This window comes from Neomonachus schauinslandi, chromosome 11 (genome assembly GCF_002201575.2).
Source record: "Neomonachus schauinslandi chromosome 11, ASM220157v2, whole genome shotgun sequence".
In the NCBI taxonomy this organism is placed as follows: domain Eukaryota; kingdom Metazoa; phylum Chordata; class Mammalia; order Carnivora; family Phocidae; genus Neomonachus; species Neomonachus schauinslandi.
Genome location: NC_058413.1, coordinates 71,725,371 through 71,751,237, shown reverse-complemented (window position 1 = coordinate 71,751,237; position 25,867 = coordinate 71,725,371). Strand labels below are relative to the sequence as shown.

Below are 25,867 nucleotides of genomic sequence, written 5' to 3'. Positions count from 1 at the left end.
ATCATGATCACCACCACCATCACCACCACCCCAGGACCACTACCACCACCATGACCACTACCATCACAATTACTACCACCACCATCATGATCACCACCACCATCACCACCACCTTCACCACCACCCCAGGACCACTGCCACCACCATGACCACTACCATCACAATTACTACCACCACCATCATGATCATCACCACCACCACCACCACCATCATGATCACCACCATCACCACTATCATGATCATCACCACCAATCCTCCTTATTTAATTGGAGTTGTAGTGCCAAAGGCCACCTCTGGCTGGCCTCCTTAAGCCCTCTTGGGGCATTATTTCAAACCTAAGAATGACACTGATTTAGAAAAATCTAAAGGGAGGGGTTAGTTCCTGAGTCAAGTGACAGGATTTCTGGGAAAGATGGGCTGGAAACCCTCACTAAAGAGAGTGGAGGAAGCAGGCCCTCAGAAAAGTAGGCACTTGAGGGGAAAGAAGCAGTTAGAAACCAGTGTACACTGTGAGGGAGCCTTCTGTGAATTATTTTAACTTGGGGATACTTCTCATTTGTAGTTATGGAGTGTGGAACACGGAAATAACCAGATTTAGGTGGAGGTTTTTTTCCTGCTATACTGTATTTGTAGTTGCCCCATCCTTCAGTAAATAAAGTTGGATCTGTCTCTATAGCCTTGTGAGGGGGCGGTATGAGGAGAAAGGGGCAGGGGTGGGCCTGTGAATGAAGTCTGCCTCCTGCAGTAGTGAGCTTGGGCGGCCATGACAAATGACAACAGAAATTTATTTTCTCACAATTCTGGAAGCTAGAAATCTGAGGTCAAGGTGTTGACAGGGTTGGTTTCTTGAGGCCTCTCTCCCTAGCTTGTAGATGGCTGTCTTCTTCTGGGTCTTCACATGATTTTTGCCTCTGAATGGGTCTGCATCCAAATTTCCTTTTCTGATAAGGACACTAGTCATACTGGATTAGGGCCCACCGTCATGGCCTCATTTCAACTAATTACCTCTTTAAAGACTCCAAATATAGTCACCTTCTGAGATCCTGGGGTTTAGGACTTCAACATATGGCTTTCAACATAGGCGATTCAGCCTGTAACACCTGGTCTATTCTTCCACTGGTGTCCAAGCTGGTGCACACAGTGTGGCCACAGCATCCTCTCAGGTGGACTTGGTCCTGGAGCTTGGGGTGGTAGCCAGCAGGGCGAACCCCTGTCCAGAGCTGGGCAGGCAGTGAAGGGCAGAGGAGTGGGTACGGAGGAGCAGCTGAGGGAGTGGTAAATGGATAACCAAAGAGTCTAAGAGAAAACCTCCTCTTTTCATATCCATCTATGCTGATGCCTAAGGGTGGGCTGACCTGACACCTGGGTAAATCTGCTGTGAACCAAGAGTGGGAAAAGATGATTCCATTGGCCACATTTCAATGTGCTGATGCATGTGTTGGGCCATACTGTTCTGTGAAGAGAAGAAGACCTATCCTGGACACTATTATGAAGTGATTGTGTGACCTTGGCTCTCTCTTATCTTTCCTAAGTCTCAGTTTCTGCATCTGTATAATGCGGGAGAAGTGTCTGGATGATATGAATGAAAAACAGCCCCTTGATAACAAGACAGCAGCCAACTACAGTAGCTCATGAATAAACAGCAGGTTAGACTCTAATGACCTCACTGTGAAAGGCGAAGAAAAAAATGTTCAGTGGGCAAAATATACTCACTCTAGTAACAGAAGCTTGGTGTCTCACCCAATGCCAGGCCCAGAATCAGCATGTAATAAAGCTTTTAAGACAGGAAGAAAAAACAGTGAATTTACATCAACTCTGTCAAAGTAGGTACAACACAGGAAGAAACAGAAGTGAGGACCGACTCTCCATCCGAGGCCAGTGTCTGTGTTATGTGCACGGATGGACCATCTTTTTCCAAGGCCTCTTGGTACTTTCTGCAAAGTTTCTTGAAGGTGGCAGAAAGAAGAATCTAATGAGAGAAACTTCCATTTCTCTTGTAGTTAAATCATCAAACTATGGACTGCTTAGTGGGTTGAAATAGGCCTGCAATTCTTCACCACCAGAAATTACCATCATTTCAAGAGCAGAGGCTCACCAAAGGAAGAAACCACTAAGGATGTGCACTCACCGAAGAAATCAATTTGCATCCTAAGGCAAGAGGAAATGTTACAAAAACTTACCAAAGAACAGTACTTGTTTTTCCTTAGAAAATAAGACTATAAAAGGGATGAGAATTTCAAACAGGAAGAAAAAAAGAGTCATTTGAGACGTACCTTACAGAGGACAATGGATGATATGCTAAAGGGACAGATAGTACATAATTTACATTCTTATAACTCTAGTGTATATCCCTCTGTAATGTGTTTTTGTTATTTATACCACCGCACTCTAAAATCTTGCCACGTTCTCTGGACTACTTCAAGTTATACACACACAACAAAATTTCCCATCCCTTGTCTTTATGCTGGTTACTGGGCCTTGTCATCTTTTCTGATTTGCAAATAAAATCACGCTCTCTGCTCTCTTTGGAAGACTTTTATCAGAACCATCCAGCCCTGAACAGAGAAGCATTTCAAGATCAAAAGGGAGGCAAATAATACTCTTTCAGCATGCAAGATAAAGATTCACACATAATTAAGCCAGAACTATAGGATTATTTAAGTGGCTATATCTTCTAAGAATAATTGAACTGCTCTAAGCTATTCAAAATACTGGTGCCAGGACTGAAAAAGAAAGGGAATTGACAAGGTGTTTGTTGAGGACAAGGGGAGAAGGGTGGGGATGGGGAAGAGGGAGGGAGAGACAACGGTTTAGCAGTGTCTATGTGTGCCAGGCCCTCTGCGTGTTTCATCGAAGAGGTAGGGATCACTGACCCCTGCTTTACAGATAAGGAAATGGGGGATCAAAGTTAACTTGGCAAGGCAGATGGAAAGAGGCAGCGTATTCCATTATTTCTGTCTCCAAGCCCATGAACTTCATGGTGTCCTAAACTGCCATCCATCACCTCATCTAGGGTAGAATAAGGAAGACAGAGAGAAGGAAGAGAACTGACAACAGCCGCCCCCGTTCACAGAACACTCGCTGGCTGACTGTCGGCGTCCTGAGCACTTTTCACCTGTCATCCCATAACTCTTCACACCAAGTCTGTGTTAGGGATTGTTATCCCCACCTTGCAGATGCGGGAACGGGGTCAACGATCCCTGCATTTATTGCCTGCAATGATTCCTTTTTCGCAGCTGTCTTCTCTGATAGTGAGGGGGGCTAAAGTCATAACTGTTAAGCTAAAACATTAATTCACTATTTAGTTTATGCATTTGTTATCACTTCCTGCATCTGTTTGCCCGAATTAGCCTTCTACCTCTGCTACAATCATAAAAGGCTATCGAGGAATGTATATGACTTAGAGTAAGTGAGCTAAATATCCCATATTTTTGGATTTTATAGTAGGGACAGAAGACCACTCCAATGTTTACACATAACAGACTTCAAATTAGGCAAGAGTGAACACTTAGAATTCACCAAAAAAAGAATAAGCTGTACTTGTGAATCTTCCTACAGTTCTTCGCTGCTCTTCTTTCTTTAGCAAATCCCTTGGATTCTGATAGTGACCACTGTCCTCGTATCATCAGAGATGGAAAGTGAACGCTTACAGACTCAAAAACCCTTACAGCCCATATGTGGTCAAGCTAAATATCTTAATTCAATGTACAGGCAGAGTACCAGTGGTATACAATTAAAGCACCTTCTATCATGGGGATAGCAAACCAGAAACAAATCCTCAATGCCCTTCTGGTTACCCATTCAGAAGTGTACCTACCAGGTCAGCCTCTAAATGGTTCCTTTCAAGAAGAGTCAAATTTGTTTTATTGGGAAGGAGAGATATGAAATAGAGCCAGAAGGTTAATATGAGTTTAAGAGGAGCGCAGGGTTATCTTGGCAATTAAAGGCTCTCCAGGAGGTTAATTACCCACACCCACCATTTAAAACTCACACAATACAATGTACCAGCAGTTACAAAAATCTGTGTACAGCAGAGAACTCTATTCCGCACTCTGAATGATATTATTTTGCTCAGTTTTTGGAGGACTGAGTTAAAGCAATATCCTTTCCATGGTCCATCCAGAAAAAAGAAATGAATGTCACAGCCAAATTATGCAGGAAAAAATAGCGTGACGAGGGACTGTACAATTCAGAAGATGAGAGCAAGAGTTAGTGTGCATGGGAGAGACAGAGAGAGCAAGGGAGATGGAGAGACTGGGGGAGAGGGAGGGAGACTGAGATTAGCTGGTGTTTGAAAACCTCAGCTGCAGAGGTGACTAAAAGAAAGAGCACAAATGATGGGGATCCTGGGAGACGTGCAGAGCGATGGTGGGTGCTTGGGGCCAGTCAGATTGGTTCGGCTGACCCACGGTGTTTCAGAGCTCCATTCTGAGAATTTAGAAAAGCCAGCGTGCCACCTGTTGGCCAGAATCATGATGGGGTTTGTATCAGACCCTTCCCTTAGACCCACTGCCTTTACCGTGGTTGAAATAAATTTCTAGGCCCAAGATGGAACCACTGCTGTCCAAGGTGCCACCTCAGCAAACCGAAACTTAGATAACTTTTGTGCCTCCGGAAACGCTCTGCTTGATCAGAACCAAAGGATATCCAGTCAGTCAGTCCCCAAATGCCAAGCCAACTCTGGGCTCTATCCTTACTTCTTTGTTCTTTCTCACCCCAAACAAGGTTGGCTATGGGCTATGTGGCCCCAGCCAGTCAGATATTTTTCAGTTTTTCTCTTCTTTATTCTTTACTCTTCAACCTGTGAAAGCTTCCTGCCTTCCACCCCATTTTGCAGCTACTGAGTGGAGGCAGTCTGCTTTGTGAAGTGCCGAAGTTTGTTTCTAGAACCTTAACTGTCTTCTCTAGTTATTTTGTTAACAGCCTTCATCCAAACCCATCATCATGTCTCACATGGATCCTTCTAGAAAGCCCCCAGAGTCTCCCCACTACCTGTGCCCTGCCCCAGCCCATTTCTGCTCAGCTGAGTAGCTTACACTGGCAAGCATATCACGTCACCCTGGCTTACTGGCTTTCTACTGCACTTAGGAAAAAATGCATCATCATTAGTACAGCCCTGTTTGCCTTGTGCAACTTCATTTCCTATCAGCTTTACCCACCTCCACCTTTACACCCTTAATCACACGGGCCTGGGTGATCACACTGGCCTTGAACAGAATCTTGGCTTCATGTCACCAAACGTCACCTACTCAAAGGGGCCCTCCGGACCAGTCTATTGGATGTTGACTACCATCCCCACTTTTAGGCACTATCCTGGAAACGTCTTTGAGTGGCCTCGGAGAGCTTGTATCTGAACTAAGAGCCTTTATTCATTTATTATGTGCCCCCTGCCCCTCTCTGTTTACTCTGTATCTCCAGCACGCAGGGCAGACCCTGGGACCCAGGCCAAGTCCAGCGGCTGCTGTCAGAGCCTCCTTTCTGCATGTCAGCTGCCTTGGAGCTACTCTCTGTCCTGGAGTGTGGAGATGAAGTCGAATGTTTGGGAGGTTTAGGTATCATGACACTATACGATAATAATTAAAACCGCAACAGGTACAGCGACACTTTACTGAGCACCTACTTAGTGCCAGATCCCAGACCAAATGTTAGACACATAGTTCTCCCAACAACTCTCAGAGGTGGCTAGCGGCTATTTGGCACCACTTTCCTAGGCAGATTAATACCAGGTACTGAGAAATGATGAGCCAGATGCATTGGTGTTACCCTAAAGGATGGAAATATTTGGTATTTATGTAAATCTGTAAAGGATGCAAAACAGTTAAGGATTCTTCTGGGAAGTAAATTCAAATGCCTGGAAAACATTCTTCCCTAAAGTCACACTCTGCACCAACCCCCCCTCGAAGACACTACCCTTTCCAGGGACAAGGCAGTAAGTGATCTCGGGCAGATTCCCCAGCTAATGAGATGCCCTCTTTTTCCCTGCGGGCAGGTAATGGGTTCAACTGTCTGAGAACACCACCTCCCCAGGAGTCCTGGCCTCTGTTGCAAAGAAAAGGAGCACATAAATACAATATAAGGTGTTATTGTTCTGGCAAATGTCCTCTAATTCTGGACTAGATACAAACTGCAGCCCAGTAGTATGATTTCGAAAAAAGAATTATAATAATTATTTTTTGGCAGCCTGGAGTCTTTCATCTTTATGAGACGATAGCAATGTTTTAAAAGGATTATCACAGTGCTACATGATAATAATAATACTCCTTTATTATGTATAATGCTTTAAGAGATTTAAAAGTACTTTGATATAAAATATAAGGGTTGATCCTAATAGCAATCCTTTGAGGTATATGGAGTGGTAATTATTTGCCACATTTCACAGTAGGGGAAACTGAGGTCCAGGGCAATTAAACAGCTTTTAGCCATGCAAGCTAATCATGGCAGGGAAGGTCCAGGGTCCTTAGGCACCACTCCCTAGTCCAGTGCTTGTTAAATAAATCACTGCTGGTGAACTGATTTAAAGGAAAACAACAGGAGAGATTTGAAGTGTGTGTGTGTGTGTATGTGTGTGCGCATGCGTGTGCATGTGTGTGTGTGTGTGTGTGTGTGTGTGTAGGACATGCGGATTCCAGTAAGTGATTCTTACGGACTAACAGACCATTTTAGAAGCGCGGATGTGTGATAAAACCTTAACAAAGCCCTAACTTCCAAGCATTGTCATCTGTTCTGTATCAGACTGTCACACTGAAATCCCAGTACCATACATGCCATCCAGACTTCAAGCTTCCCAATAAAGATACTCGATATGTATAGAAAGAATGTTCCACGAAGCTCTTTCCTATCTATTTTCTCATCTCTTGCCTTATGGTGTTTTTTTTTCCCCCTCCATAAATAACACTCTTACAGTTTATATTGTTGCTGTTTCTGTCTTAATGAATTATAGGAGTACATTTTATGGTTTCAGACACAGTCATCTCAGGCAGTGAATCAGCTAGCAGGCTTCTCTTCCTCAACCCTCTCCCCAGAAAGGAAATGAGAAGCAAAGCAACTTGCGTCTCCACAAACGATGTACTTTACTCTGATCACAGCACTTTTGCTTTCTCTCTTCACATCCTGGGGCCCGGGAGGCTCCCAGGGCTCTGTTCCTGAACCTTCTTTTCTGATGATTGACAAAGGGGCCTGAAGTCAAGGCAGAGATGTTGATGCATCTGCTTGTTTTCAGAGGAAGGCAAAGGCTGCTCGTCCACCCCTGCTCGGCACACAGGAGTGTGTCCGGAGGGATGAACCACAAATCTCCACCGTCAGAACCAATCAGCCCAAGAGAAATAGCTTCATTTTGGAATCCACAGTTCAAATATGCTGAAGTTCTAGTTTACACTGAAGGTTAAAGAAGTTTAGTGAAAGTCGGTGTTCATGAATGTGCATTCCCTCTCCGCACTTACCTCCAGAAAATGTTCTGCCTGCTGTTCTCGATCCAATTTCCGTGACGTTGTTGTAATCAGACCTGCGTAGAAATGAGAATATTTGACTTTTAAATATCCAGGGCAAGTAGCTTACTGAGCACGGGAAGCAAATCCAGTTAAAGAAAAAGCAAAAATGACAGGGAAGAGCAACTCTCCCATCTCCAGTGACCATCAAGATGATCTCTGAATTATTCTTAAAACAAAATAAAATTTACGAAGAAAACCTGAAAAATTTGTTCTGGTTCTGTTTACCTCAGTTAGGTACTGTAATCACTCCGGGGATGTAAAACCTCACTGAAGGACCATTGTTCTCCTGATAATGAGGAATTTCAATGATTCATTTGCATATGACGGAAATTCTACAGCAAGAACCTCATTAAAGATTTCAGAGTTCTTGAACACTAATGGGTTGTTGATGCTGATCAGAATCAGGCTATGAAACAGCACTTTCTTATTTAACTTTTTAATGCTGATATAATTTTTTGTTACCCTTGACAAAGAAGGTTACTTCAGTAATAGCTACTTGTACACATAATTATTTCAAATTTAATAACTTCTATACCGAAGACCTCACACTGTAATTTTATCATTTTGTTTTATGTGTTGAAATCTTTACACAAAATCAGTCCCACATGGGAAATATCTCTGTATCTTTCCTTTGAATGGTGTTTCCCATAAATGAATCGCCCCTTTGAGTACAGAGACAAAGAAAAGACAATGAGAAGACACAACCTTCAAGGCTGCCCAGCTTATTGCACCAATTTGTCTTTTGCAGGTTTATTATTATTATTGTCAAATGGCAATTAGCAGGTCAAATTTATATTCCATTTCTTGGTGCTACACTGTCCCTGAAGACAAAAGACTACAGATGGGGCTGATTTGCCACCTGTGCTGATGGACGGAAAAGAGCAGGGAATATCACATGTCAAGCTCACTCCCCACACTAGTGAGGTATGGGAAGTATGGAAAAGGCATTTTACCAAGATCTGCTGAGGAATTCATGACCTTTAGCTTTTGTTTTACACGTACGTGGTGGGTGGGAGCACGCAGACTTTAGAGAAAGCCAAGAAGAGGCCCCAGGAGGTGAAATGGCTTTCAAAATAAAATCCCACTGGGGGTAGCATGGCTCTTTACAAAGTGGCCCCAGTCCCCTTCACTCTCATCTGTCCACACTCCCCATGGGAGGGAAAGTTGTGTTCCCACTGTGCAAATGATCTGCCTTTCCATGAATTCTTTCTGGAACATGCCCCACCCCCACTGCTTCACCTCTAGATGGTTCAAACTTAGTTCAGATGTTAGAGAGGTGACCTGTCTTCCAGGATTAGGTGCCCATCTGGTACGTCCCAACACAACCAGTGTACTCTTCTGTCACGGTTCTTTGCTCTGTGCTATAATCCATTGTTCACGTGTGTGTATTTCCCCACTAGACAAGTTGACAGAGTTCCTTCATGGGAAGGGTCTGCCTTTTCATCCTGAAGCCCTGCCGCTCTCCTAGCCACTGGCCTACAACAAAGAATGGGAACTTCATTAATGCTCAGTTGACAAAAGTTGCTGTAGAGGAGATTATTTATATTCTAGTCTTCAGTTTCGCTGCAGACTTAGAATGTGTTTGTTCAGGAAGGTACTGTTTTGTGTGCCAAGAGAGCATCTGTAGGTGGATTGGGGGTGCATGCTTCTTGTATTCATTTGAAACCACTTACTGAGTGCCTCTGTGTGAATGGGGCAGTGCTAGGTACTCTGGGATACAGACATGAGCTACTGTCTGAGATTTCGGAGAGAAGACTGGTATCAAGAATTTCAAGTGGGAGAATCAGTAACTTCTCTTCCCTAGCTGCCCATAAGAGTCCCCCCAGGAACCTCAAAAACTCAAATTCTGTGCCCCACTCCATCCCTCATTTACCGTGTCCAAGTCTCTTGGGTTGATGTCTGAACGCGTTCTCTAATTCTAAAAGAAGGCTCTGTGCCATTTCACTCTCCTTTGTTGAGTCTCAGCATGACTTTTTATTGACATTAATTTTTCTGCCCAGCCACATCCAGGAATGAAATGCATCGAGCTGCTTTAGCATCTGGCTCAGTGTGTACGGGGGGTCGGGGATGAATGAGGGGGAGACAGAGATGGTGTGAGTGCCCCGGTGGCTGACGTGATAAAGGAGGAATAAAGGGGAGCACAGCTCTCTGGTTTGGACTGACTAAGGGTCAGTGTGGTCACACCAAGGGGTGTCTCACACACAAATCTGACGCCTTCACTTCCAGGCCGTTCTATCCAACAGGGTCACATATCATGATGGCACTTTCCAAGTGAGAAGTAACTGTCTTCTCAGAAAGGGAAGGGAGGCTTTTGTGAGCTTCCCCACCTCCTCAGGGGGCATGCTCTGTGAGAGGTCACAATGAGAATGAGAAACACTTGTTAGAGGGAAGCTATACATGGATGAAAGGGCCGTCAGCCTTCACTCTGTTGGGTGCCTGTTGCTCTTCCAGGCACAAAAGACCAGAACCCCTTTGCCCTCTGTCCCTCCGAGGACACTTGTGTCCCATCCTCACTGGGTCAGGCAGCCGTGGCCCCCTGTGCACAGGGAAGAGGTCAGCCTTCCTCTCCTGATTCATCTTAAGGTGATTTCTTTTCTTTCTTTTCTTTTTTTTTAAAGGAAAGCCACTTATTTGCACAATGCTTATGTGGGACTGAGAGAGCAGTGTGGCTCCCCTGTCATCGGCATCCCGTGACCAGGATGTGTTTTTCACATTTTTATCAGCCAGCGGAGAAAGAGACAGCCTTCCTGAAAAGTCTGAAACACACAACCGTGAACCTGGAGCCATGAGAAATCCAAGCAGTCTCTCTTCCTGGAAGAAAGGCAGGAAAACCTCTGTAGGTTTTAGTTCTCTGTGTTTCCGTTATCTTTATTTTCACAGACAGACGGTAAAAGGCAGGTAAAAAAAAAATCTAAGTCAAAAGTGAAAATTGGTGGGAAATCAGATGAGGTGGGGTGGAGGACAGGGAATGCTGTTCGTGGGGACAAGGTTTCTTCCAGGGTGATGAAAAGGCTCTAAAATTACAGATTGAGGTGATGGTTGCACAGTTCCATACACATCCTGAAAACCACTGAATTGTATGCTTCAAATGGGTGGATGTCTTTGCATGTAAATTACATGTCAGTAAAGCTGTTTAAAAATCAGGAGGAGATCATAAACTCTGCCTTTTAGATTTTAACAAGCTCCTCATGTTTGGAGAAGACAGACATTTAAAAATAAATGAATAAACAGATGGATAAGTTAGTTTAGGAATCAGGCATGAAGAGGGGTTGGGATGAATGGGGTAATCAGGTTTGTTCACGGGGAGTCAGGGACATAAAAATAATGAACAGGACGTTTTGGGGTTAAAGCCACAACTGGTAGTTATTGGTACTAGGAAATAATCCTTGTTATCAAGACGGAACCAGCTACACCAAGAAGGGGCAAGAGCTCTCTTCTCCTAAAGAGACATACTTGGATGAGCTCTGGTACTCAGCAGCTCTGTTTTTCAGTCAGAAGGGAATGCAGTGAGCCATCCTCATGGTTCAGAGGAAATCGTCAAAATAGCCCATGCTGCATCTTCATTTTTAACAATTCTGTGATAGCTGAATGTAGCTGGGCCTTAAAAGAGGGCAGAGAAGCAAACAGAGCACCCTCTCTCTCTCTTCAGCTCTTCTGATGCATCACCGTGGAAGACAACCCCATTGTGTAATCTCTGCAGGAGAGAAGGCCTGTATATCACACATGTAACTGAAGACCCACTGGGCACAGTAAATTGGGGACTGACATGATGAAATTGAATTTCAAAGATAAATCATAGGCGAGCTTTTGAATGTGGTTTGGAGATATAAACAAACACATCATTTGATATAATTACATATGCAAACCTCCAATTTAGGAGGGGAATTATGCCAATCCTAAGTGAATGATACTCACAAAGGGGGGGGAGCATATGGCTGGAACCATGCAATTACTTTAAAAATGACTAGTTTTAATTTTTTGTTGTGGAGACGGGGGCTCTCACAATCTCTCTGAGAAACAGCCCGAGCACGAAAATGTCACTGCCTGTTCAAAAGAGAACTTAGAGTGTTCTAAGTAGTTATGGTCAGAGAAGCCATACTTGTGAGATGACATCTTCCCCCGGCCTTTTCTCCCTGTGGGTGTCCTGGGTCGCAGCTGTGTAATCTAACTGCTGTGACATTCACATTTTCTTTAAGTGCTACTTGAAGCAATGCAGGTCTTAGCTGCTTCAGCATTTTTCCAGGACTGTTGGAAGCTGAGTTTAGTATCAAAAAAACACAACTAGAATTATCAACCCTGTGAGCTACAATTAGTACTTAGTCTGTCTTTCTCACCTTCATTTCCTCTGCTCTCCACTTCTCCGCGCCTACCCCCAGCTAGCTGGTAAACCCCTCACTGTCCTTCCAGACAGTTCACACGTTCCCTATCCCTGAAGCGTTCTCTGACTTCCCCTCTAGCATGTTTCAGGTAACCCATCAGTGGTCAGGATCCCCTTCTAGACCACAGTCTCAAGAAGGCAGAGATTTGGGGGAGTTTACCAGTTGACCTCAGGAACCTACAGGAGTACTTGTCACAGCTATTAAACATATAACTACTATCATGGCACCCAATATGTGGCTCTGTTTATTAGTGAACTGCTAATATGATACAAGTAAAAAGGTAAAAAAAAGATCTTATTCACCTCATGGTCTTGGTACGTAACACAGAAGCTAGCACCTTGTAAGCAAAACTTGTTTGAATGAACCTTCCAGAATGCTCAGTGCTGTTTTATACAGAGTGGCCATAATGGTCCCAAACCACGGGAGTTGAAGTGACCTGAATGCTCTATTTCATTCTTTGAATAATTTCAAGGTCTTCCCAATTTTTGGAATTCTCTTTCATGCTGAACGTTGGAGGTGTTTAGAACAATTCCTGACAGACTTTTATTTATTTATTTATTTTTTAGCTGTTGATGACAGCTTTTTAATCTTTAATGTTACGCACAGGGGCTTTGTGGCCATTTCCATGGTCTTCCACATCCTGGTTTCTATCTAATTTACACAGAAAGGTGGGCAAATGATCATCTTATAGTATCCCACATTTGTTGAGTACTATGTACCAGCCACTGTACTAAACAGCTCACATGCACGCTCTCATTGAATCTCACAGTGACGAGAGACAAGAACTATTCTGACTCCATCTATAGGAGGAAATTGACTTAAATAAGTTGCTCAAGGTCACCAACGATTAAGCCATCATTCCTACCAGGAATGCTAATTCTGAAGCCTCTCTACTGTCTCCCTAGCAGATGAGTATGTGCAGTGGTAGCAAAGCCCCCTGCCTGGAAGCCAGGAGACCTGGGTCTTGGTCTCAGCCCAGTCAGTTATTGGGTATGAGATTCCAGGCAATGACATGGTTTCTCTAGGCCCCTATTTCCTTACCTGGGAATGTCCTAAGTCTCTTTTCAGTGCAAGGAGTCTACAACAACACAAAAACATTAAAAGGAGATCATACTCTGATCTCTCACTGACCCCACTTTCTTCTTGGTGGACCTGAGCCCAGCTGAGCAGGACGTGGGTGAGTCACCCAAGCAGGAACAGGAGGGGCTGCATTCTGGTTTTTATTTATCCACAAAATTTTTATACATTTTGAATATTATCCTCTTATTGGATATACCATTTGTAAATATCTTCTCTCATTCAGTAGATTGCCTTTTTGTTTTGTTGATGGTTTTCGTTTGCTGCACAAAATCAACACTTAAGCACACACGTGTCTCTCAAAAGGAGGAAAATGAAAACATCAGTTAACTATGAGTGTGTGTTTTTAAGTGAAAAAAAAACAAACCCTTAGTTATTCTCATGTTTATTGTCTCTCCATAAGATCCCAACTTCTAGAACTTCCGTTTCCACCTTTCAATTCAGCCCATCAGGAAGCCTTGAAATGTCGCCCGCATTATTTACATGTGGACATAAGGCTGTGCACTGAATTTGGAGAATGAAATGGACACACAATACGTGCAAATTTCAGTGCAAATGCAAATTCAAATGCAAAGATTTTTATAGGAAAAATTAAAGTAGGAGTGAAGACATCTATTAAGTTTGTTTTAAAGAAACAACCAGATACTATGTGTTCTGAGACTAAACAATATTTCTTTTTTTTTTTAAGATTTACTTATTTATTTGAGAGAGAAAGAGAGAGAGAGCGGGAGAGAGTGTGGTGGGGAGGGGCAGAGGGAGAGGGAGAGAAAGAAGCTCAAGCAGACTCCCCGCTGAGAGCAGAGCCCAAGGCGGGACTCGATATCATGACTCTGAGATCATGACTTGAGCTGAAATCAAGAGCCGGACACTTAACTGAGTCACCCAGGTGCCCCTAACCAATATTTCTTTAAAACGAAAAGAACCACCAGAAATAAAATATACACAAGAGCTAAAGCCTCAGTTATGACAGGGTTAAAAAAAAGGGTCTGGAAACTGGCTCGAGCAGACAAGCTTTTTAAGTAAGAGTTGTTTCATGAGGTGTAAAGATTTGGAGTTGCTTGATGGAGTACACAGTGCTACTATTAAATTTCCTTAAGAAAATCTGACAGGGAAATCACGGATGGAGCTTTAGTCTGCAACTTGAGCTTTTCTTTATAAATAGTGACTTCGAAGATGCCAGTAGAAGCTTTAAAACTGTGTAAGTGAGGGTGCATCCTGAACCAAGTATGAAGACCCTGTGGGTCACACGTAGTTCGGAGCTGGTAGTTTTCTATAACAGATAAGTTTCAGTTTCTTTCTTTGCAAGCCAATGGATGGCATTTCTCAAGTCTGCCTGAGCAGCAGGGAAATCACAGGCAGGATTCTTCTGCCAGAAACACTTTCCCCCGTGGATACAGGATGCTGTAGTTACCAGAGGTAGAAAGGGGGGAAAAGCCAGCTTGTGCAGGAAGAGTGTTGAGGCTGGTACATACCCTTGTACCTTCACTTCAGGCCCAGTTGACAGATGGAGTTGCCCATAGCCTGGAGGGAGAGTTCTGAGGTTCAGGCAAGTCCTGCTCCCTTGCTGTACCACTCATTACAGATGAGATCGATTAGGGGATCGGGGTCAAGGTAACTTGTCATCAGGGTGAAAGATAAGACAGTGGCCAATGAGGGAGGCATAATGAAGAAGATGTTGTATGATGGAGAATATTCCAAAGACCTCTTCTCTGAATAATTCTCTTCTGTACCATGTGTTCCTGCCACACACACCCACATATGCATGCACACACATGCACACATACATGTACACACACACACAGGACTAGAGATGCTGTGTATGAGTCTACTTTTGCCAGAATACCTGGATACTTACCAGACCCATCTGTTCTTCCCTGAGTTTCTCTTCTCATCACCAATCCTCATGGCGCTCCCTCCTAATCTCACATAGCCCTCTGGCTCTACCTTCTGGTTTGGCCTAGATGAAGAAGGATTTATGCACCTGAAGAAGTCTCTAGGGGGTTTAGCTAAGCCTTGAATGCCATATTGGATTTCTTCAGAGATATTAAGCTACAGATGGTGAACCAATATTAAGGATGTCGTATGAAATGATGCCATCTTTAGGTGCCATTAATATACCACTGATGTGTGCGCTCAGATGTGCAATATGGTGCACATCTCCCCCTTTCTCTTTCTGCCAAGATTTTTCTTTGCATAATTCTGAATATTAGATGATCAAAATAAGGAAGAAGTTGTGGCTGGAAATCTAGATGACACTATATGTATGGGTCTCCGAGATGATCTAGTCTGGGAAGCATTATGGGGTACTGGTTTGCAGTGCACTGACCACCACTCAGGCTTTGGCACTAGACAGTCCCGCCCCCCCGGCAACTGCATGGTCTTCAACAAGTTACTTGGCTTCTCTAAACAGCATCTTCCTTATTGGTAACATGAGTCTTCTTAAATTAAATAATTGATTTAAAATGCTTAGTTTGGTTCCCGGCGCATATTAAATGCTCAAATAAAGTAACTCTTATGATGAGCTCCAAAAATAATGCCTGTTGTATTGTATGCATTCAAGGATCTAATCTGCTTCCTCCCCATCTTGAGACTTCCCCTCAAATGTGTCTAAACATCTGGGCCACAAAAACTGTAAAATGTCTACTACTCCCAATGTCACCTGAGAGATAACGAAACTGATGCTTCCAGTTTAAGTAACTTGTTTAAAGACTTATCCATCAGGAGTCCTTCATCCATGCATTGTTAAATTTTATCGAGAAGGTATTATATATACTTGCTGCTCAAAGTGTGGCATGGATTAGAAGCATCAGCATCACCTAGGAGTTGCAGGCTCCTCCCAGACCTAGGTGATCTGTATGTACACTACATTTTGAGAAGCCTGGCTCTAGACCAAGGTTGGTTTTCACACTTGGCTGTGCTTTGGGAATCACGTGGGAAGCATTAACATACACTGGTGCAGGGTCCCACAACCAGAAGTTCTGAATTATTTGGGATGGTCAGAGGTCAGAGCATAGAGATTTTTAAAAAGCTCCAGGTGATTCCGATCTTCAGCCAAGGGTGAGAATCACTATATAGACAGTTGTTATCGCTGGGTGATGGGGCTAAAGTAATCAATATATATATATATATATTTTACTTATCCAGATGGTCTAGTTCTCCCACAATGAAAAATACTGCATTTTAAAATACAAAAGAAAACAATGAATTGTGGATCACTACATCAAAAACTAATGATGTATTGTATGGTGACTAACATAACATAATAAAATTAAAAAAAATACAAAAGAATTTAAAGGCCAATAAAATAGGGGGTCCCTGACCCATAGTCTCCTGTGTGTCTTCAACTGAATTCTACAAAGTTCTTTTTTAAAAAAATATTTATTTATTTGAGAGAGAGAGAGCATGACCAGGGGCGGGGTTGGGGAGAGAAGGAGAAGCAGACTCCCTGTTGAGGAGCCTGATGCGGGGTTCGATCCCAGGACTCTGAGATCATGACCTGAGCAGAAGGCAGACGCTTAACTGACTGAGCCACCCAGGAGCCCCTGAATGCTACGAAGTTCTATTCTGAATCCACCCAGCAAAGGACTAAACCCCATGGTTGCCAGGTTTATTCTGATTTTAGATAGGACACATGCCTTGTATCTACCCCCAATACAATGGTTTATCTCAGCTACAGTTTGACTTCTTCGTTCTGGCAACTTTCTTGTACTGTGTTATGTCTCTCGTGGCTCCATCTGGCCCTCAGGCAGCAGAGGTAAACACCCCCTCTGTGGCAACGCTATCTCTTCACCACAAAAGCATATCTGGACACAAGGCACATTGGGAAGAGACAAGAGGATACAACAATAAGCCTTTACGTTGGTCCCCACAGCATTCAGTGAGGGAGACAGACACATATGCAAATAGTGATGATACATGGTGTGATCTAATACATACCCTGGACAAGTCCAGGTGCCCCAAAGAAGGAAAGATGAATGCTGAATCGTGCGACTGGAAAATTTAAGGGAATAAACTGAATAGTTGAATTTGTACTGGGCCCTAAATAGTGAACAAGATTCCAACAGACAGAGAAGATGGAAAAAAAGTAGCAGATTTGTAGGTGGGCCTGAGATAGATTAATGAGAAAAGTGAGTCTTGTTTTAAATCTTGGCTCTCTGATTTCTTAGCTGTGTGACCAAGGACAAGTTATACAATTTCTCTGATCTAAGTTTTGTGGTCTCTGAAATGGGGATAGATCTAACTCCCTCACAGGCTCTGGGTAGCAAACAGAAGAGATGAAGTGCTTGGCATAGGACCTTGCACTTTAGCAGGGCTGTTTAAAAAACAGAAGTACCATCTATAAAAAGCAGTGCATTAGCTTTTTTTTATTGAAAGTCCTAACAGCACTGGGATGTTATTTATAATTACATTCAAGAGGGACACCTTATTGTTTTCAGATGCATCACCTCCGACAATGTCTGAAAATGTAATAACCAAGTCCGTGAGAGTTAAGTTTCCTTCTATTTATTCAAATGAACACTATGAAGTTCTTTAATTCCTATACACTCCAGAGGTGTGAAAACCACCGCTGCACTCCCGTTAGAAATTATTTCACTGCAAATAATTTGTTTCTACATCTGTTTTCACATGACAGATAAAATCAGAAGGTTGGAGAAAGTGCAAATTACTCAGAGGATGTGCAAAGTCTTGAAAACACATTTGTGCTTTGTAGGCATGCCATTCTCTTAAGATCATCTTTGCTCTGTGATCTATCCATGGTCTTGGGTAGGAGCAATGTTTTACAACTCAATTTTAAAAAAATCTGGGAAAAATATCACTTGTTACGAAGAGATTTGACTGTTATCAGAAGACTGACAACCCTCCCCCCTTTTTATATCACACGTTTTCCAGTTAATTTCCACATAATTAAATCCTTCCCTTTTGTCCTAAATTTATTATACACTATAAAACCTCATTATTTTTCATCCCACCTATCTGCGAATTTGTTATAGTTCTGGGTCTGGTTGAAGTTTACCTTTGTTCTACCTAGGTAAATTAATAGGGTGGAAAGGTCCCAGGGGAATATTTAACGTACTTGAGACAAACCATTTGCAAAGCACTTTAATTTTAACAACCTCCATTTTGATGTTCTAATTGCAAATAGCCTATGTAACTATTCATTAGAATCTGTCCAACCAGGTCTTTTGTTTGGCAACACTTTAATAGTTTCATTAACCTTATGTGTTGATTTGAAAGCAGTAAATGAGTGTTTCCTGAAATATTCTAGAATTTGCGTTTTCAACTGCTGTAAAATCCTCTTCAACGATAGTATGAATTAGTGGAACTTCATGGTCTTTCTGTGCTTTGGGAAGAAGTACCGCCTCTCTCAAGAATGAAGAAATTTGTGCTTAATCATTTATGAATGCAGCAACTTTGTGCAAGTCTCTAAAAATGTTGCGTGTCTCCATTTCTTCCTCTATAACACAGTAACGATTTAATGGGGGAGCAATCCCCTTTTCCTCACTAGGAGTAACACATAATATTTTTTTTCCTTTATAACTAGAAGTGGAAATAAAGGAGAGGTTAGAATCTTTTAGAACTCTTTGGGAAAAATTGCTGTATCAAATAAGTGAAGAGTTATATACTCCTTATGGTCTTTTATGGAGGACTTTATAAATAATTGCATTATAGCTTTATCACTTTGTATTCTGTTTACATGTTTGTCTCCTTCAGTAGACTGTGACCTCTCCAGGATAACTATGTTTTTATTAATTTTTATTAAACCTAGGCTAATCTTTGTACATACCTAGCAAAGTGACTGGCATATAGATGGGGATCAATCAATATTAGTCTATTGGATGGTAAAACTCTACAACTGAAAATGTGTATGGAAGTGTGTGTGAATGCATCCACACGTACCACCACCCAAAATAGGTGATGGCCCATATCTATGGGAATGATCACTCAGCATTTATATTACAGCTTGTAAAAGCTCCCATGTCTTTTGGAAAAAGCTTCCAAATAATTCAAAACAGAATTATGTGCTGTGATAATTATTATTTTGGGTTTTTAACGCAAAATGTTACAAGTTCATACAGCCATGTTTTTTTGTATCGTATGTCAAAGTCTGCAGTCTGTGTGGTTAATTGAGGTTAATGGGGGGAAATGGCAGATTGCCAATGCTAATGAGTTTTTCTTGACTCTTTCTAATATGTATTTTATTTCTCTTTTGCCTTTACCTTTTGTTTAACTAAATTATGTTATTTATCCAAGAACCTGTCACATATAAGTAGGGTTGCTCACTGCCTGTCAGAGAGGGCTCAGCCCATGTTTCAGTTCCCAAAGAACATTACAAGTGTGTATGTGGGGGTGAAAAGCAGTCAGCCTCTGACTTCTCTAGGTCCACAAGGCGCTCCACAGTGAATATCAAAATGGAGGACAAGTCAAAGGGCCTTGTAGGATCACACTCCCAGCTAGAATCTGATGAATTAATTCTTCCAACATGCAACCAATAATGTAGTAAGGAGTGTGCTAAGGGGGTACCTCCACCATGTCTTATCATGAGGGTTACTTAGGTGGCCATTTTAGCTTCTTGTTCAGGGAGAATCACTGAAAGAGTAAGGTTGGGGAAAATCAAAGAGCAGCAAATACTGGCTCGTGGGATGGGGGTTGGTGTGGCGAGGTGGGGGAGGTGGGCAGCCTTGAAGACATCTCAGAATCTGCCTCTAGATCTTGTTTATTCCATATTTACCCAGAAAATCAACATAAATACATATCACTTATTGAGAGCTACACGACCAAGTGACCAGCTCTGTGGGACTCCTAAATTTGTGCCCTTCACCAGCATCCTGTAATTATTTGCTTGGTTTTCCTTTACTGGTTCCCTTAGGAGAGGTGGCAGAAGTTTGTTGAAGTTTTCCTCCTACTTGAGGGATGAGAAAGAGATGGCTGACCCTGGCAAACTGAAAATTAAGGGCTGCAGCTGCTGGTGGGTGTGCTGGGCACTTATGTTCAGGTTCCTCTGTATGTCTTTCCCTCCTCCTTTCCATGGCATCCCAATGTTGGCCTCCAAGCCCTCCCACGAAGTCAGCAGAGGGGGCCAGAAGCACAGTTGCAAATGTTTCCTCCACATTTTTAGAAGTTTTGCATTCCGTCTTTGGGGATAACAGTTTGTAATGGGTGGGTACACAAGAGGGACCCATTTAAAAACCCACTAGCCAAATAAACATGCCACTGAGCTTAAAAGAAAAAGTCATCTTCGTTGTTGGAACTCTGAGAAATTCAGTATGTCCTGAAAAAATGGCTGGGCCTACGGAGTCTAAGAGTAGATTTTTAAGCCATTTACAACACCATGTCAATCCTTTCTCAGTGAAAATGAGCTCAATTCTACTGTGGTTGTAATTAGTGGATAATTAGTACTTGTACATTTCGATGGTACATGTCACAGAACTGGCGCCTGGTTTAGCATCCATTCCACAAGATTATTTAGATTTGCTGCAATTTTAATTCTTTTGAGTCACATTGGTGTCCTGGCACTAGAGAACCTGGGGCTCATGCTAGAGAGACTAGGTTTGAAATGATATTAAAGGGTTTCAATTTCCCATGGAAAAGAAAATTGTTGGAAAGTCTTTGCATTAACGAACCAAAGCAGTGGACAGGAGAGAGTGCAGGATGAATTCCACAGTCTCAGCAGCCATTCTGGGCTCTGGGTTTTTAATATGACATGAGGTACTGGCACCAACTGTTACTGGTGCTATTCCCACTGCTGACTTGGCACCAACATACCTGCTTTCAGAGAAGGATGGGAGTAAACGGAGTGCAGGCAGGGAATACATAATTAGAGCTAAGTGGTTAAAGACTCAGGTAGAATTATGCAAAAAGGTAACATGGGACCCAGAGGGTCTGCCTTGAACTCCTCCTGGGGGTACAAAGAGAGGCTTCCCAGGATGGGGTATCTTAGATTGGAATGAGAAGTCTGTCGGGTAGACGAGGAGGAGAAAGGCCTTTCACCATATTCTGGTGGGACAGGGACAACACGCAGGCAAAAGGACTACGGTTCTGTCCCAAAGTTACTTCAAGAGGCCTTCGGGGAAACTTTGGAATTTTGTATTATCTACGATACCTTTCCTCTAGGGACACTCAGCACCACAATTATTAACATGGAAATGTTTTTCATTTTTACACGTCATGAAACAGCACAGCAGATGCCAATGGCAACAGTCAGCTCTCCATTCCCGCAAGGCCCACAGTAAAGAGACCAAGAGGACATGATAAGCAAGTACCTGAGCCTAACACATAAACAGGTAGGGGATGCTAGGAGAATTCTAGTCAGCTACCTCTGAAACAGAGCCTTTCCTCCCCACTTCCTTCGCTTCCTCTTGGAAACAACACTTCTGTATGGTGAACAACCATCCCAGTTTGCTAGAGATTGTTCTTTTGTAGCACCGGAAATCCTAGTTCTCTGTTCCATAGAAATCCTCAGTGTTGGTCAAACCAGGATGATAGATGACCCTAGTTTTAGATCACAACTGAATGCCAGGTCTCTGGAACTAACTTATCAAGCAGATCTTTGAGGCTGGATGCATGTGAGAGCATTTGCTATCTTGCCCTGGCATCCAGTTTGGCTGGCAGATGGGGAAACTGAGGCACAGAGAGGGACAGCTCCTTGTCAGATTCCACAGTGCTTAGCTCTGACTAGGTAATAGCCCCGTTCAAAAACACTCAGAACTGCTTTCTGACTTCTTTTTGGCTTCCTCAGGTAATCACATATTTCTAAACACTCCCCTCAGCTTCTCCCTGACCTAGCTAACAACTGATACCATTTTCTGATTATTCTCTATGCAACCAGGGGTACGCTGAACATTTTACAGGCAACACTTCATTTAATCCTCCCCAAAATTCTAAATCTCTGTTACCAAATTGCTAAATACGATCATTACCTCCCTTCCATTTTTCAGATGGAAGAGACTGAGTCTTAGCACAACCAGGAAAACTTGCTAGAGGTTACACAGCTTGTGAGAAAGATTTGAAACTTGATCCAACTCTCTGATTCCAGAATCCTTATTCTTACCATGAGGATACAAGACTCCTCTTCCTATTCAATTTTATCTTCTGCTATTTCACTTAAGATTACTCCATCATTTAACCAAAATATTTGAAAAAGGTACAGGAATGGCTTTCTCATTTTCCACATTTTATTCTATCTTCCACTGACATTTCATTCACCGGAGAGACATCTTCAGATAAGAGTCTCTACTTGCTTTTCAGTTCCCAGTGGGCCTGGGGCCACATCAAACCTTCCCAGTACAATACTGCTTCAGAAAAATGCAAATTTGATGTGTGGACAGTGTTTTTGTCTTAAGCCATTGAGCTATTATAGGATCAATCCAATTAAATGTCAATGAACCCCCCATCAACCGATCCTAAAGGAATCCAAGCGCCATGCTTCTCTTAAAAACTCTGCCAAGACCTTCACCATTTGGATTTCCTAGTTCCTCTCTGAGCTCTTCTCTCCTTAGGTTATGTCCTCCTTCAGCTTTCCTCTTGCTAATCTTCCTTTTGAAAGTCTTCCTACTTGCCGCCGGGAGGGTGGCACGCCGTGATCGTATAGTGGTTAGTACTCTGCGTTGTGAAAGTCTTCCTACTTAACAAATTCAATTCAGTTCATCAAAATATTGATATTTATCACCAGATTCCAGCTACTCTGCAATTTTTTCTGTTCCTGGAGCATGTAAAGCTTACTTCTGCTTTAGGCCTTCGTCTTTGGCCTTTCCTTGGCAACATTCTTTTCCATGCACCCCACTCCCATTTCTGCATGGCTAATCCCTTCTTTATCACATAGACCTCGGTTCAAATATCCCCTCTTGAGAGAGAACACTTCCCCTCTCTGGTCACCCTGCCGAAAGTCTCTCCCTCCTGGTTTTATTTTCTTTTGACCCTCTCTGTCTGAAATTATCCTGTTTGCATACCTGTTCATTTATTGACCGTTTACCTCCTTCTGTAGAGTGTAAGCCTTACAAATATAGGAGCTTCATATGCACCTGCCATATCTGCGGTACCTAGAAGTGTGCCTGGCACATAGTTGGCCCTCAACAAATGACTGTTTAATGGAGAAGGAGTGACTTTATGCAAAATTCTTATAAACATTATCTAAGTCCTCCTGTCCTTGCATTTAAATATTTTAAATGCTTTTTATTCTTTTATAATTTTCACAATAAACGTTTTCAGTATTGCTTTTGACTCGATGACTAAAAGTTTCTAGAAGCTCTCCATCTGGGAACTAGTCTGGAAGGACAGTCAAGGAAGATCCAGGTTTGTTTCCAACCCTCCCTGCTTCCCAGCTGAATGATCTTGAGCAGTTGACTCCAACTTCCTTGCCCATAAACTAGGAATGCTCCTATCTATCTCATGGCACCACTGTGAATACGAAATGAGATGCACACCAAGGCACCTACCATGCAACAAGTATCCTCTCATGTCATTGTTAAGTATATTTCACTTTTATAATTTCACCTAATTACCTGTAACTACTACACAATTAATTTGTTAATTTGAAAAATAGAGAGCTTGGAATATGTGGAAGTTCAGGAAAACCTTATATTTCTCTATGCTTTTTCAAAAACCCAGGAGCCTTTAAGGACGGGGAAGGTCGGTTAGAGGTTTGGTTGCATGGCAATGCAGGGAGGTCAGTGCCCTGCTGGCAGGAAATTCCAGGGAGATGGATGTCACTTCTATCACCAGACCAAAGAGGTTGGGTGAAGGTTAAGAGATCTAATCTTATTTGAATCAATGGACTGAATTCAAATCTCAGAGTTGATTTCAATCCCTTGCAAATGAGATCATGAGAACAGCTCTAAGCTCCTCAGGGCAAGCATCTCTTGCTCCCATATCCCTTTTGCTCAGTTGTATTCTTCCACCTAGATAGATGAGGCTCTTTTGTAGCAAGTCAATAGGCAGAAGTTTCTAGCTATCTCTTTTCTTTTACCCTGTCCCTGTTTTGTGGCAAGGAATTTGTGGCATTTGGTAAGAAAGATGGCAGCTGAAGGTAGTGGAGAAAGCTCTAGAGTCCGGAGAATGAGGCTCTGTGTCAGTTTGTCCCCTTAGATACTCTGAGGTCTTATGCAAGTCACAAAACCACTCTGTGACTCCATGCCTGCACCTGCAATCGGGTAACAATAACTATCCAACCACACGGCTCATCCATTTATCACCATCCGTGGCTGCCCTACCACCATGTCTTAGTAGCCTATTGAGTAAAATCCCAGTTCAACCTGACGTCCAGAGCCTTTTATGGTCACGTCCCAGACTTTTTCTAGCCTTCACTCTCCTGTGCCCTGTGCCTGGACATAGTGTTTTCACAGACACCAGTGGAGAGAATGAATGAAAATGAGAGGGCAACTTTGAAAGAGCTATTTCAAATAATAAAAAGTACTTTAACAAAAATAAGATAATGATGAGAGTCACTCGTATTTCAGGTCTCAGTACAGAGATGTAAATAAAAAAGGATGTATAATGATAAACTCTCCATCTGTTCCATAATTAGTCATGATTTGACTGATACCTACTTCTCAAGCTTACCCATTTCAAAACCCAGTTAAAATTTCGTCCCATTCATTGATTCAACAAAATGTCCTGAATGTGTTGAATGCTTTCAGGCTACTCACGAGGGATCATTACCTTTGGGAATTTTTCATGTGTGACCCTTTGGGTGTAATGCCTGCTGTTTTATGTGCCTGAGTGTGAAATGCCATTATGGCAATCATGTTGACCTCAGCCAGGTCTACATTAAGATGACCAAAATCAGACAGACTGGATTACCGCCCAAGCTTTGCTGTGCACTTTCTATGGGACATTGGACAGATTCCCTTTCCTCATCTGTTAGGTGGGGAAGAATACCAACCTAATATGATTATTAGACATATACATTACGATCATACATATAAAAGCATGTAGCATGAGGGTTGGAGCATCGTGGGGGATGAGCCCATGTGAATATCTGCTTTATCTTGGCCTTGGTTGGACCAAAACGAAACCATTCCTAGTTGTAGTAGAGTCTATTTTGGTGAAACGCATTGTATTACAGCAAAGGTAACAGTTATTGTAAGCCGGTACATATATTTGCTACTCACTGCTCCACAGGCATTCCCTATTTCTTTTTTCTGGCCCCTGTGGCCTCAATCTCTACCCTCTTCGCCCCCCCCTCCTGTTATTATAACCTGTAAGGAATCTCACAAAAGGCTGCTCCTCTCAAGTGGTCTCAGGATGAAAACAGAAAAGATCAGACAGCAGCAGGATATCCTTTTTACAGCTTTCTCACCAGGACAAGTGAGAGGCTGACGGCATCACCCCAAATTACCCAATCAACCGAAAGGGGGAGATCATTTGTTTTTCTCCGGCAGAAACTTTAAACAAGGAATAATATGAGAGAAATGAGTCTTGCTTTCCTCCTTTAAGAATGGTTCTTAGCAGAGAACCATCAAGTGAAATTTAAGTTCAGTTTGACCCAAGTTCTCGTAAGATAAACACACCTCGAATGGAGGGTGATGGGAACCTCATTACTTAGAATTGGACAAATAACCCGAGGCAGTATGATTATAACCTGGCAGCAGCAATGGTTTGCTCAGCAACCTGCCTGAGCCTCTACTGGGAACATTTAACACCACTTGTATTTTGAAATCACTGGCTACGTCTACAGGCAATAAAGACTATTATCTCTCCAATTCATTGCTGTTGCACAAACACCCAGTTAATTCAGCTATAACACATCTGCCTAGAGAAATATTTATTTTTGGAGCCTCCCAGGTATGCTTTAAATTTCTCCTAATTGCTACCCATTGAGTTCTAAGTTTAAGTGCTGTTGAGATGGACTTCAGGTCCTTATTCTGTACTGAGAAGTTCACCACTATACAAATGCAATGAGCACATTCTTGAATGACCCAACTGTGC

The 25,867-nt window shown here is 42.6% G+C and overlaps 1 protein-coding gene across 2 annotated transcripts in view; it reads right to left on the bottom strand.

Annotated features, from left to right (window-relative positions):
• The window catches only part of FAT3 (FAT atypical cadherin 3), a 508,513-nt gene that overhangs the window by 171,793 nt on the left and 310,853 nt on the right, over nt 1–25,867 (bottom strand). For both annotated transcript variants that reach the window (XM_044919382.1, XM_021679088.1), the window contains exon 3: nt 7,440–7,501. In XM_044919382.1, coding sequence (XP_044775317.1) covers nt 7,440–7,501 — 62 coding nt within the window. The remainder of the gene's footprint in view (nt 1–7,439; nt 7,502–25,867) is intronic.